General features: G+C 33.9%; 1 protein-coding gene across 1 annotated transcript in view; it reads right to left on the bottom strand.

The window, feature by feature from the left end:
* Nucleotides 1–15,202, bottom strand: part of LOC134276718 (DNA topoisomerase 3-alpha-like) — a 52,209-nt gene that overhangs the window by 3,551 nt on the left and 33,456 nt on the right. The window contains exons 36-50 of the mRNA XM_062758989.1: nucleotides 14,549–14,755; nucleotides 14,073–14,298; nucleotides 13,522–13,618; nucleotides 12,757–13,044; nucleotides 12,234–12,388; nucleotides 11,934–12,084; nucleotides 11,616–11,774; nucleotides 8,047–8,189; nucleotides 7,204–7,282; nucleotides 6,573–6,670; nucleotides 4,226–4,301; nucleotides 4,007–4,137; nucleotides 2,761–2,925; nucleotides 1,800–1,878; nucleotides 1,364–1,505 (exon numbers count right to left, since the gene is read on the bottom strand). Of these exons, the coding sequence (XP_062614973.1) occupies nucleotides 1,364–1,505; nucleotides 1,800–1,878; nucleotides 2,761–2,925; nucleotides 4,007–4,137; nucleotides 4,226–4,301; nucleotides 6,573–6,670; nucleotides 7,204–7,282; nucleotides 8,047–8,189; nucleotides 11,616–11,774; nucleotides 11,934–12,084; nucleotides 12,234–12,388; nucleotides 12,757–13,044; nucleotides 13,522–13,618; nucleotides 14,073–14,298; nucleotides 14,549–14,755 (2,196 nt within the window). The remainder of the gene's footprint in view (nucleotides 1–1,363; nucleotides 1,506–1,799; nucleotides 1,879–2,760; nucleotides 2,926–4,006; nucleotides 4,138–4,225; nucleotides 4,302–6,572; nucleotides 6,671–7,203; nucleotides 7,283–8,046; nucleotides 8,190–11,615; nucleotides 11,775–11,933; nucleotides 12,085–12,233; nucleotides 12,389–12,756; nucleotides 13,045–13,521; nucleotides 13,619–14,072; nucleotides 14,299–14,548; nucleotides 14,756–15,202) is intronic.

Genomic DNA, 15,202 nt, shown 5'->3' with positions numbered 1-15,202 from the left:
ACCTTTAAGCTACTGTTGCCCTTTTTCTCTGAGCTGTTAGAATAAAACAGTCAACAGTTACTGGTATTTCACATGTAATTTGGGAACATTCAAAACTACAATCAACTTGTACATGTAAAGTAAAGAGACTGCTGACATTTAAACCAGTGGAAGGGCTGGTTAAAACTTCCCCTTGGAAACAACAGGGTTACTTACTATTTTCTGAAAAAAAGGTTGCATTATTACAAACCACACACATTTGTTTTTTTTTTTTCAAACAGCAAAGCCATATCAATCTACGGACATGCATGTACATCTCTACACCACATCTCAATTCCCACCACACCAAAATAGAAACATACTGAACTCAAGGGAGATAACTTAGGAAGAGAAGTCTGAAATACTGATGGCTGGGACACTTCCTGGAAAATTCAGGTCAAATCCTGCTGTCAAAGGAAGCAGAGTACAGAACAAGGCAGAGAATGTACACGTAAGTAACAGATGACTGTGATAAAATTCATGAAGTGTAAATACTGTTGTATTTAGCTGTTAATTAAAAACTTATAATAAAAAAAAATAAAAAAAAGTTATTTTGGTGTTTCCTTTTTGAATATGCAATATGTCTGATATCTGATACACAGATCCTGCAAGGTTGATAGATTCAGACCAAACCCTTGGAGCTTAATACTTTGAAAATCAATACAGTGTACTTATATTACACCTGATTCTTTTTGTTCACGTTCTCTAAATCTTAAATTACTGTTCTTTGATATGATAAGCTAGTCAGTGATTGATTTTATTTGCTCAAGTTTTTTTCTTTTACTAAGAGTATGAAAAACTATAAATACATTTTCTTTTCCATATCACCAACATCCCTCTGATACAGGGTGTGATTTGGAAAACAGTATGAATTATTCTCAATATAAACTGAATTAAATAAATTTTCAGCATGTAATTCCTTCAAAATTTCAATTATAACAAACATAATCTATATGCATTTTTCTGCTATACCTATTACATATATGTTAAAGATTGATAGAACAACTAGAGTTTCATCCTCATTTCAAAACTGATACATATACATGTACATATACATGTACATAACTGCAGTCAAATGATACAGGGTGTAATAAATCATTCTGTGCAGAATTGAAAAAAGTCTTCATTTCCATATCACAAATACCATAATCCATATGTGTAATAATGTGCTAATAAAGTGTGCAATAACAAAATATTATCTAATAAAACTATTTGAAATCAAAAGTAGATTCCTACAGTACAGAAGAACAAACAAATGAAATGATAAGAAACTAATCTGAAATGTATTCATATTATTGATTTCTGAGACAAAAGTCTGCTGATCATTCTGGTTATAATGACATACCTGGTGACCTTTGACCTGCCTCTAGGGTCGAGACTGAGGTCGGAGACAGCAGCCTGTTCACATTAGATGGTGGGAGTTTCTCCTTCTTCTTCTGACTGACATCTTGTAACATTCTCAGTAAATAGGCTTTATCTCGCCCTTCCTGTGCAGACAATTAGGAAATTATTAATTAACCATCAAGTGCATTGAGAGTACATACATGTAGTCCAGCACCAATAAATATGAAGAGTAAAACATCATCAAATTCTAATGATTTATGCCCATTTCAAAACTGATTTTTTAAAGAATTTTAGGTACATGTGTATTTGCATTAGCCTTTTTGCAACTGTTAAAAAATATGGAATATGTACACTGAGGGTGCGGCTATTTTGAGATACATGTATGTATTATGACTATTATCTGTGACAGTAAATAATGATTGAGTGATTTGACAAACCATATGTAGCTGTTGCCTCAATAGTGTCACCATCTCTTTGTGTCCCACCATTACAATCCTCATGTAGTAAGTCCCCACACTGAAAGCAGTAAAACAGTTTGTTAAGCCACCAGGATATAGGATATACAACCTGGACTGTGCATGTATATGAAGTAAAAAATAATTACTACATGCCTATCAAGATGCTGCCTGTACACCTTGGGCAGGTTATAAAGTTAATGACTAACCATACAACCACCAGTATATATGCTTACCAAAGAACCACCAGTATATATGCTTACCACAGAGCCACCAGTATATACTGTAAACATACCGTATAAGTAGAATTCTTAGTGAAGATTTAATTTTGGCATTATTAGCGAGGGTGCTGATAACGCTAAAATTGAATATCGCTAATAATTAATTGCATATTATTTGTAACAACTACTTTAGTTAGCATTTTAAACTCGCTAAAATTAATTCTCACTACAACTAAAATACCATTTTTAGGTAGAAAATGCTAGATTTGCATCTCGCTAAAATTTCCACTTATACGGTATTACATTTAGTGGTGTATTCTATTTAGCGATTTTGGCAGAAAGCAGCATCCCCTTATTCAAGTACTATAGTACATCGCTAAATGTCTTTTATATTAAATTTTATAACTAGCAAATCCAGACAGCGCTAAATCAAATCTACGCTACCTTGTTGAAAATTGAATTTCTGCCAAATATCGTACACGCCAAATGTAAAACATTTACAGAATGCTCAATACCATAGAGCCACCAGTATATATGCTTACCATAAAGCCATCTGAATGCTGGCTATACACCCTGGGCTGGATATAAAGTTGATGACTTACCATAAAGCCATCTGAATGCTGGCTATACACCCTGGAGTGGATATAAAGTTGATGACTTACCACAGAGCCACCAGGATGCTGGCTATACACCCTGGACTGGATATGAAGTTGATGACTTACCATAGAGCCACCAGAATGCTGGCTATACACCCTGGACTGGAAATAAAGTTGATGATGTCATGAAGCACTGGCAAGTTTTTTTTCCAGCTGTCAATCAGTTCAGTCACAATAGAATAAGCCTTCTCCTCTCCCCGAAAGGGACCACAGTTTTTACTTGGTTCAATTCTTTGGATAAAATTAAAAAAAAATTACGAAAAAAGCAATTCAAAACCTGCAATTCTTAATTTTAAAATTTGTCTTTATAAGTTTAACAAAAGTGTAAGATTATTTATTAATGCATTAAACAATCTGTTTTAAAACGCAAACTCACTGCACTTGTACATATAGAAATAGGGTTTCCTATCCTCAACAGCCACAGTTATCGAGTGTTTATACAGTAATTATCGTGACCAAGCACCTGTTACCTCGCTTTTCTCACCTTCGGCTGTCTTCTACCCTTATTTTTTGATTTGCTTTAAATATTTGTTTTCACTGAACATCGTTTAAAGTCTGTTATGATTAAATAAATTGGATAATTTTATCACTTATGAATTCTGAAAAACCAAATATTAATAGCGCGATTGTTGATATAGTTGTGTTTGATTAAATGCCAATACATGTACAAATAGTTGAAGGCAAAGGCTTTAAAAAACTGATGTCCATCGATGCACCAAACTACAAAATACCGTCCCATAATATTATAAAATCTAGGATAGAAAAGTATACGAAAATCGTAAATCCGCTCTGTTAGGAGAACTTAGTCAAGTTCAAGTCAAAACACACAACGACACATACTTGGACGTCAAACGCAACAAAGATTTACATTACAATTACGGAGTAGACTATTTTTTTTAAAACACAAACACTGTGAACCACTTACGATTTTATTTCTTGTGTTTATCTGATAAATATAATACTGAACTTAAAAAATGTTGTATTAAATTTCGTCGGGCACGAAGTGCTCATCATTGTTATACCAGAAATACATTTACGGGTAAACCTCCTATCAGATGCATGTGGTTTTATTACTACAAGAGTTTACAATATTTACATTCATCAATTTACTTCTTCATATATTTACACTTTTACCGATCCCGGGTACTCGATCAAAGGACCGAGTTTAAATACCGATTTGACATCCCTAGAAAAAAGCAATGCAAAACCTGCAATTCTTAATTTTAAAATTGTCTTTATAAGTTTAACAAAAGTGTAAGGTCAATGTAATGAAAATTTGGAAAGGCACAACAACAATGAATGAGATGTTTACATGATGACCCCGACAGCCACAGCTACCATAGCCATTAGAAAAAAGAAGAACAGGAAGCCCATAAAAATGGTGTGACTTTTGGCAGCTCTCCAAGGTCGCAGAGAAGGCCGGCAGTTCTGAAGGACACTTATCTGAAAAACCAAATATTAATAGAGCATGGTATCTTTCAATTAAAATAATCATCATTTAGTTATAGGATGCTTTGCTGGATATACGTACCATTTTGACGTAGAAAATAATGAAGAGCTTCACCATCATGACGAGAGATAAAAGTGGAGAATAAAATGTTCCCAACCTAAAACACACAACGTACACAATTTAATTTATAGTCCACAGCACTATTACATGTATTAGAGATTAAAAAGTCCAATGCATAGCAGTTGAAAGAACTGGTCAAACAATTTTGACATTGGACTGACTTTGGTAACATTTTGTGCTCGGTCGATATGCTTTTCTGTGAAGTTGATATATCTACAGATCGACCTCATCAAAGGACTATATATAATTCTATCTCAGACAAAGACAGTGGAAATGTAAATTTTGGTGTATAAATGCCAATATTCCTCTTGAAAAAGGAGAATGAACTGTAATAAAAGTGATAACACTTATAACACACTGTGTCTCTTGATTCAGCCCCAGTGTATCATGATACATGCATGTATATCACTCAAGTCCCTCCTCTGGCTTCTTACAACAGTACTTCCCAAATATCCTGTAGGACAAATAAAGTCATGTTAAATAAGGCAAAAAAAAATTAATTTCTTGGTTCTCAGGCCCTCCCTCATCTCTTCCAAGGGTGCCTCATTGACCCTTTTTATTGCCAAATCAATAAAATAAAAACACCAAATCACCTCCCTCATCATTTTTTGAGGTTTTGTACAATGTAAAAAGCTGCCTCATCATGTTTTGGGGGAAATAAAAAATAAAAAAAAAATGCCTCCCTCCCTCATCATATTTCTTGAAAAAAGGCCTGAGAACCAAGTAATTAATTTTGCATGGCCTAACCTACATAGTATCAGAATGACAATAATATAGAGGTTCCCAAATGTCTTGTAAGACAAATAAAACAGTGTCAGATAACCTACATAGTAACAGAATGACAACTAGAGGTATTGTGAGCACTCACTGTCATAAAATCACAAAAAGATATCATCCTCTCATTTGATTACAATTGTGAAAACCATTTTTGCTATAAAACAACCCAACAATCTGTCAAATCTAAACATAAAACAGGAGTTGTATTATGTACAATTTTTTTTAGTTTATTCAGTGGTAAACTACTTATGGATATATCAACATTAATGAAAGGTGGTAGTGTCCAGATTTTGCTAAGGGAATCCCAAAATATTGTATGTGTCCCCCAAAAAATTATGAGATGCACAATGCCAGAATTCCAATGATTTAAGAGGAGATGTAGAAAAGGATGTATGCATTACAAAAAGGTGATATAACACGCTGCATCTCTTGATTCAGTCCCAGCATTTCATAATACATGTATATCACTCAAGCCTGATTGTTTCACCCATACTATACACCCAATTTTCATTTGAAAGGGTATAAATATTTTCCAAAATAAAACATGCCACAGAATAACAAATATCCTAAGTATGGAACAGAACACTATCAAATACATGTAATCTAGAAAATACAGTGTAATAAACTGATCAAAAAACAAACCAGAAGTGTAAAAAGGGACAAATTCACCCCCCCCCCCCCCTCGTTTTTCAGAGATAGTGCCAAATTAGGAATATTTTATGGATCTAAGAGGTATTCCAAATTTACTTAAAAACATGTAGATTGAAAATATAATTGTTGCTTATTTTATTTTTTAATGAATGAAACTAAGTTGCAACCTATTAACACATCAACACTTTGTTATCACATTGTTTTTATTACATTGAAAAAATAAATTGGAACTACACATGTATCTGTCATCCTTGTAAGACACATGACACTCTGCAAATTCATGGCTAAAAAATCATATAACCCGGTTTACAAAATCAAACTAATCTTGATAACTTTATATCAAGTTCATTTTTAAAACAAAAGTCTGGTAATCCAGTAACTAAGTGCTTTGACAGATAAATTACAATTAAAAGAATTAGAGAACAGATATCTTTTATTCTTTTGCCAAATTTCCGGAAGATATACCGGTATATACCGGTAGCACATGCTTGATCAGAGGAGTTATGCTAATATAAATCAACAACATCAACATAGCACTAAGTCTCATATATGGCATCCAGTACATGTATTTCCAATTTATGCTTCTAGTCAGGATCAATATTATATCTTAATGCAGTGAAATCATCAAATCAAGACAAAAACACCAGGTGCACACTTTCTTATAGTGAATAATTAGTGTATAAATTTTAAGACAAATCATTGCAGTAGTTTCCGAGAAATGGTCCAGACAAAATCTGGTCTACAGACAGACGGACAGCTACACAGACAGACGGACATGGTGATTCCAAAATACCCCCTTACACTTTGTTAAATGGGTGTATAACCAGGCCAACAACAAATATTCTTGAAAAATAAGTCATGTTTATCCTTATACATATACCTGCGTAAGAATTCCAGAACAAATGTAGCTCCTAGAATAAATAAAAAGTCCACCAACACAAGACGATAAATTTCATTGCCCACATCTGTCTCCCAGCACTGTAAAATAGGAAATATTAAATTCATAATTAGTCATATACTCCGTTCTTTACACAGGTGCTAGTGCCCATAGCTCCTATAGGCAAGATTGCCTTGCCCTCAGCCTTCATGTATCAGGTGCTGGTGACCATGTTTCATATGGGCAAGTTTCACTTGCTCTCTGTCTTTTGTTCATTCAATTACACACAGGAAGTTCTATCTTGTTAAGTCATAACTTGAGTCTTCTTTTTTGATGCTGCTGATAAATACTTAGATCACTGTGTGTTAAATTACCTAGCTGCATGAACCCTATTGGCAAGTTTAAATATTAGATTTATAAAAGATGAAAACTCAGTAACTCCTTTGTTGTTTTGGAGTAATAAAATTAAAATTATAACTAGTCATTTCAACAATTAATCCAGAAATAAGAATGTATACTTTGATTTAGTTTACTGTTCGTTATCTCCATCATCCATATGTTCCATTACAATGTAAGTATAAACTAAATATTATATATAACTAAATAATATATGTCTAACTCTAGTGTAACTTACTTTCTCCTTATCATCAGCTGTTGTAGTGAACCAAAAATAAACCAAAACTCCCAGCACAGAGGTTTTAAGCAACATGGTTCTGCAGATGAAAAATGTCCATGCCATGATGGGCGACAAATACAAAGGGGAATAATTAAGGTTTAAGTGATATATGAACCATAATGTTGAATATTTCCAGCAATGTAAAACAGTTTTAAAAAAATTCCATACAAAATTCCCGAGAAAAATACATGTGATTGAATTTCATTGAAAGTTGTTTCAAATATACTTCATAAACTAGAAAGTTTTTTCTGACCAGTCACTAAACATCATTTTCATACGTCTAAAAACCCAATATTTGATGATTTAGAAACAACAAGAAAAATATGTGTTTTTGCATTTTCCATCAAAAGATTTTTTGAAACAGAATAACAGGTTATATAGAAAAAACAAAATTTGAAAGAATAAGGTATACCCTCATAATTACAGTGAACATACACATTTGAGATGTTAGTGTTAATAATCACAACTATTATTCTTATTTTTTATAACAACAGCATTGAATAATTTAATAATATATTCATGTGATTTATAAATTTGAAACTGGTTTAATACCTGGTTTAAAAATAAAAGAATTTTCTCCTTTAACTATTCACTTTTTGGGATATTGTAGAGAGAGATAAGGGGGGAGGGGTGGTTATGAAGTATATTTTAATAGATCTTTTGTAGCTTCAATGACACATTTTAAAATTAAAATAGCATTATTGATGAGAGATAAACAAAGACAATTGGTTGGTCTTCCATGAGTTAACCCAAGACATGAAAAGAGAGCTTTTCTTACTCTATTCAGCTTAAATTCATTACCTGACCATGTTGATGTACAATTCATTCTTTGGTTTTTCGTATCTTTCAAATCTGGCAATCATGGAGAAGATCGGTGGAAAAATCAGGAATATTCCCGACACACAGAGAGACAGGGCCATATCACTCAGGATGTACACAGACAGCTAAAAATAATAGTCCGCAGCAAAGGATTAGAAAGAAGAATCTAAAACGTAATTTTCAGAACAATCCTAACATAACATCATAATTTTCAACTAATCTGATTTACCAGTAAATAAATATTAGATTTGTGTCAGTTGTGCATTTAAAAAATTCCTCTGTACTTTCATCATTCTGTTCATTTTCAAAGGCAAATATTTTTCCCAACTGACCTTTAGAATGAATCAAAATTTAAAAAAATTATCAGGCAAGATTCTAAAGGCTACCTGTAGATACCATGCAATGTTTATGATTCATAAAAATTGAGTTTGTTAGTACGTACATGTACATGCTTCAGTATCAGAAACCTAGATGTACATTCCAGGAAGACATATTATATAATGTACCTTTACTTTATCACGTGATCGGGCCATTTTCATATTTCACGGGAAAAGATGTGTTTGTGAAAAATATACCCTGGTTTACATCACAAAATTGATGATAATTAAAAATGAAAGTGAATTTGAGAGTGGTGCCGAATTTGAAAGTTTTTTTTAAGGTTTTGCACCATGGCAACAAAGTTCAAAAAAGCTATTTTTAGCATATACAGCAAAACTTGTTTAGTAAGAACATGAATATAGCTAATTCACAGATATAGCGAATTTATTTTGAATCCCTAGCTATATAAATTTATGAATTCCTTATATGGATATAACGAATTACGGATATAACGAAGTAATTTCATAGGTCCCAGTGACTTTGTTATAACCAAGTTTTACTGTAAATCACAGTCAAGGTCAAACAATCATTCACCTTGGTGTCATTTGAAAGAATTTAATTAGTGGAGTATGAACTAATTCATTTTCCTTTCAAGAGATTATGAAAGTAATATTTTCAACAAGCATACGTTCCAACAATAACTTTCCGAAGTTTAAAATATGGTGATAAATAAAACGAAATTGCATATGTCTCTAGGCAATACTACGGTATGTATGTATGATAGCCATGTTTCCCCTGAAAGAAAAACTTATCGAAATCCCATTGTGGTGTAAAATACACACTCACAGAAATTTATTTTAGGAAAAAAGTACATATTAAATTCAGCCAATTATGGTAATTAGTGGAGAATGCATAGCAAATATGAAGTATCTACCTCTCAGGGTTCAAAAGTTATGGCAAAGGTTAAAGTTGTCAACAGAGAGACAGACAGACAAACAGACAGACAAACAGAAAGACAGGACAAAAACAATATACGCCACGATCTATTGATCCGGGCACATAAAAAGAGGATTTAAGTAACAAATGACAATTAGATATGAATTTACAAAATTCAACTATCATTCCAACTGATGCAGAAGATTCTAACAGATATGTTTTCTCTGATTTACAGTAAGATTCAAAATAGAGTATACACAGTATAAAAAACATAGGTAATCAGAGATTACAGAGCTCACCTCAACGAATGTTGTCTTTAAGTAAGGCAAAGTCTCACAATTAACCAACAAAAAGTATACATTCCAAAAATGAAAATATGTAAGCAATTTTGATCTGATACTTTGAAATAGACATGCATAAAAAATTTAAACTAGTTCTTCTTCATGAAAATGTAATGAAAATCCAGCAACTGAAGCAAATTTTAGAGCTTTCATCTCTTGATGCAACCTTTGTGCAAGTTTGGTTTATACGATGTTATATAAGCCTTATAGTTTTTGGTAATAGACCTGCAACCTTAACTTTTACCTTGTCTATTATCTGAAAATGTATGTCAAATTCAGCATCCGAAGCAAGTCCATTAGTATGCATCCTAAGATGTATCATCCATGCAAGTTTGCTCATTATAGGGCTCATAGTTTATTGGAAATGAAACATGCATCAAAAACTAACATTTTCACTCATCCACAAAAAGTAGGTCAGATTCAGCATCCGAAGCAAGCCTGGTAGTATGCATCCTTAGATGTATCATCCATGCAAGATTGGTCATTAAAGAACTCATAGTTCCTTGGAAATGAAACCTGCACCAAAAACTTTTACCTGTTCACTCAACTGGAAAATGTAGGTCAGATTCAGCAACCGAAGCAAGCCTGGTAGTGTGCATCCTTAGATGTATCATCCATGCAAGTTTGGTCAACATAGGACTTATAGTTACTTGTAAATGAGACCTGCACCAAAAACTTTAACCTGTTCACTCAACCGGAAAATGTAGGTCAGATTCAGCATCCGAAGCAAGCCCGGTAGTATGCATACTTAGATGTATCATCCATGCAAGTTTGGTTAACATAGGGCTTATAGTTACTTGCAAATGAAACCTGCACCAAAAACTTTAACCTGTTCACTCAACCGGAAAATGTAGGTCAGATTCAGCATCCGAAGCAAGCCCTATAGTATGCATCCTTAGATGTATCATCCATGCAAGTTTGGTCAACATAGGACTTATTGTTACTTGCAAATGAAACCTGCACCAAAAACTTTAACCTGTTCACTCAGCCGGAAAATGTAGGTCAGATTCAGCATCCGAAGCAAGCCTGGTAGTGTGCATCCTTAGATTTATCATCCATGCAAGTTTGGTCAAATGTTAAAGTTACTTGCAAATGAAACCTGCACCAAAAACTTTAACCTGTTCACTCAACCGGAAAATGTAGGTCAGATTCAGCATCCAAAGCAAGCCTGGTAGTATGCATCCTTAGATGTATCATCCATGCAAGTTTGGTCAACATAGGGCTTATAGTTACTTGGAAATGAACCCTACACCCAAAACTGCACCAAAAATGTTAACCTGCTCCAAAAACATTAACCTGGTCATTCCTTTGCTGAAATTGCAGCATCTGAAACTTTGTCTGGTACAATGAAACACACTAAAACCATCTTCCATGCATGTCTAATCAATATAGGACACAGAAGTAATTTAAAAGAAAACTGCTCCAAAAAACTTAACCTTAACCTGGGACGCCGACGCCGACACCGACGCCGAGGGTATCACATAAGCTCCCCCCAACTTCGTTGAGGTGAGCTAATGACCTCATGCTTTTTGAATATATGCTTTCATATACCTTCTGAAATTTCTGCCAATAAAGTGCATTGCAAAAATTGAAATTGTTAAATCTGCACCAACATAGTTACAATTTATTAGATGCTAACTAATATGAATAACTTTTCACAACCTATTTAAGAGGAAATATGAATCTGTTGATTTTCATTATAAAATAAATTAAGGTTCATATGAAAATATGCTAAATTTTTAATGTGTCAGCTAGTATTTTGTATGATGCAAAATAATGATTTTAAAAAGTTAGTTTTGAGAATTTATGCGAAATTTAAAAGATCAGTACCTCTTATTTACATAAAAATCCCATTTTTTGTCCCTCCTTTCAAAATTTACTTAAAAGATTATGGCAAACAAATCAACCCTACCTGCTTCTTTACCCAGATAATGAGACTTTTCACCGAGCCCTTACCTTGAGTGAATCATTCTGTGATATCCAGAAGACAAGGTAGGACAGGCCACCAATAGCACCCAGGATTATCAGGTTTGTAAACACTCGCAGGAAAAACAATTTACATTTCTCTTCTAGGCTCTTCTTCATCTTTTTCTTTTTACTGCCTGATAAATACTCCTACAAAATATAGGATAATGATATTCAACTGGGCATAGACTTGCAGTACATGAAAAATGTATTAAATTCACCAATTTCTGAGAAGAGGATCAAGAAGTTAACAGCAAATTGGTAGCAAAATTGAAAATCACTTTTTTTAAAGTATTAATTTTGTCTTACCTTCATTTCATTGTAGAAGCTCTTGTGTTTGAGTTTAGCTGCAGCTTTATCTGTGATGTTATAGTCCCAACCACAGAAAACACGGCTTACATTGTAAAAGGTGTGAGTGCCACTGCCCTCAATGTAATTCATTTTGTAAGAGTGAGAGATACTGCAAAATAATCCAAAACGATAGCTTAATGTTCATTACAATCAATGAACTGAAAATATCTTCCCAAATTTTGTTGGGAATATCTAATATTAGTAAATGCAATTCCTATTTGTGCTGTAGAAACACATTATTAGAACTCTGGATCTTACCTCATGGCTAGTGTAATCAGACAAAGGATATAGTAACCACCACAGGTAAAGAGATAGGCATACTTCATGTCGTATTCACTGGTGGAATTCCTTGGTATGGCTATCTTCTCATTGGTGTAAAACCCATAGTACATTTCAGTATTGTCAAACCAATTCTGAAAAATACTTACGCATATAATTAAATGTTTGTAAATTTGTTTCTTTTCCTCGTTTAACTTACACGTAATGTGTTCTAAAGTTTGTCTTGCAAGTTTCCAAACATATACATGTATAAACATATGTCCATGCATAAATTTGTTCAAGAGATATTTCCATTGTAAAATTGAACATCATGGTCATCAAGGGTACAAAGTCTAATCAATCTTTAATTTCCACTACAATAAACTAGTATTTGATTATTGATTTAATTGATTAATTAAAGCATTGCTATTTTGTAAAAAAAAAAAAAAATTATAAAAAAATTTCAAGACACTCATCTTGAAATCTTTGTTCTTTCAAAAAAGATACAGCTGTTGTGACTTACACTTCCTGTCAAGAGTTCCTCCCCTGTAAATGATACAGCTGTCTTATTCACTGGCCAGCCGTACCCAGTGGGATCCTTCAGGTAGTATCTATAGAGAATCTGGGGGATGACAACAAACCCAAATGTTAAGGTGAACACAGGGATATTAAGGAGGAATATCCACTTCAGAAACAAGAAGTAGGAAGTCACACCAGTCCCAAAGTGTCCCTCTATCCTTTTCATGTGACTTCTCCATAACTCCAAGGAATAGGCAAACTCAGCCATCCGATGCTTAAAGTGCATCCAGGACTACAAGTAAGAAAATAAATGTCAACATTCAACGATGATGTCCAATTTAACTTTTTTTATGTGTTTCTTAAATGCAAACAAGCCTTCCATAAAAAGACTACAAATTTCTGAGAGGGCCATTGAACATAATGCTCACCTGAGTCACTATGGCACAGCTCTTTTTCATCAGCTGATTTTTTTCCCCTATACATCTGTAAAACTTTGATCATCTATTTTGCCCCATCCTTCCCCTTGGGGTAATGATTTGAACAAACTTGAATCTATACTACCTGAGGATGCTTCCATATTTATATTACAAATCATAGACATGAAGTATAAAATGTGAAAATTTTACAGATAGATGGGCAGCTAGTTGTTGGACAAAATGTCCAGAAAAGCTCATATCTTTCAGCTCATATGAAATAAAAATCAGATGAGTTATTTCTAGCTGTCTGTTATCTCCTTAGACAAAAATGCTACTCCTGTTTTCACACTTACAATTCCAATACTGTACTTGGTCCTTTTCCACCACCCTATATTCTTATGCTTGCCTCTCTTCAATGTCATCTGTTTCCTGGTTTCTGAAGTAGTTTTTCTAAAATACAAATCAGACCATTGAGTGAATTATTATGGAAAGCTATATAGTGGTAAATGTAATATTAAGTATGTACCATTTACAAATCAGAAGTCTCTGATGAGACTGTAGCTTTACTGGTTTATACTTGTAATGAAGGAAGAGAAAAGTAGCATTTGAACTTGAAACATTGCAAAAGTAATGAATTAAGAAATAATCATAAGTTAAATCAAAAACCAATGTAGAGAATTATGTATCTTAGGGTAATCTACCTTTACCTTTGTGCCAAGTTATATTGAAATCAAAGCAAAACTGTAGGAGGAGTAGCATTTTGAAAATTGTGTACAGAAAGAGAGACTGACAGAAGATGGTCACCTTACTATGGCATAAGCTCTTCTGGTCTTTGACCAGTAGAGCTAAAAAGTGTCATGATTAAATAAAATAATACAATAGCAGTTGAGAGTGCCATGTTTACTTAATTGATATTTTATCCTGCATGGGCATAGCAATTCTCCGCAGTGTCTCTGTTGTTCTGGCTTCTCCGTCTAACTCGTCCATATACTCCTCGTTGTGTTTGAAGGACTCGGCCAGCTCGTCCGCCCCCTTCCCCCGGGCGGCTCTGATTGTCCCGTGTAAGGATCGTCTACTGCTCTTCCTTCTTCTGAGAGACTCTTTGGCTGACACACCACTGGCTATTTGCTCTATTTATTCAGACATAAAAGATTTTCTCTAGATATTTTATAGGCTTGTACGAAATTCTGTAAAACATAGTTTGGTCTTAATCCGAAAATATTCTTGAAAGATGTCTTGTATTTCATTCACATCAGAGCAGCTTTTATATATGTCCAATTTACACATTTTTAAGAGATCTGATAACAAATTTTTAATGCTGTCTTTCATTAAATTAAACTTTAATTTTCTGAACTTAGATGACCACCGTTGACCACTGACCAAGCTGTCGACTGGGGAGGGAGTTGATCAGGTCAGCTGTGTCCCTCAGTTCCTCTGTGGCTGCCCATCTCCTGCGAGTGCTGCCCTCTGGATTGAACTCTCGTGATCCGTCTGACCCCCGGCGGTCCTGCATGTGTATCCCCTCCATGTCTACCACCACCCTCTCCCTGTCATGGGGGAGACTGTCATCACGGTACGCTGGGTTAACTTTAAAAATATCATGTAAACACAGATATAAATAGCATCTACTGAATGGGGAGTACTATGTTCTACATTGTTATGAATACATCTATCAAGTAGCTATGTGTGAAGACAGAAATGTATAGCAATACATGTTTCGTGATTTTTTATTGTTATTTTAATCATGCACAGCTACAGAAGGCATATTTCACTTCGAGTGTCAGAGTTAAAAAATATACTTAGTTTGATATCATATGTAGTTTATATACATGTAGTGTTCTCAGTTTACATTTTATACTCCAGAACGTATTACGCTTACATTTTGTATATAGAGTGTTTTGCTTACATTTGATACTTACAACGCACGGTGTCTAAAACAAAAAGCAAGAAGTATAATCTACTCTAATGCTGTGCTTTTAATATTTTTGTTCCTAGTTCCAGCAAGACTCTTTAACTAAACCAATTCTAATAATA

The sequence above is a fragment of the Saccostrea cucullata genome, unplaced genomic scaffold, assembly GCF_032062105.1.
Source record: "Saccostrea cucullata isolate Sc308-1 unplaced genomic scaffold, CSIRO_AGI_Scuc_v1 ctg869, whole genome shotgun sequence".
NCBI classification, from domain to species: Eukaryota; Metazoa; Mollusca; class Bivalvia; order Ostreida; family Ostreidae; genus Saccostrea; species Saccostrea cuccullata.
The sequence above is the reverse complement of the archived record's forward strand: the minus strand, read 5'-3'. Positions and strand labels throughout refer to the sequence as shown.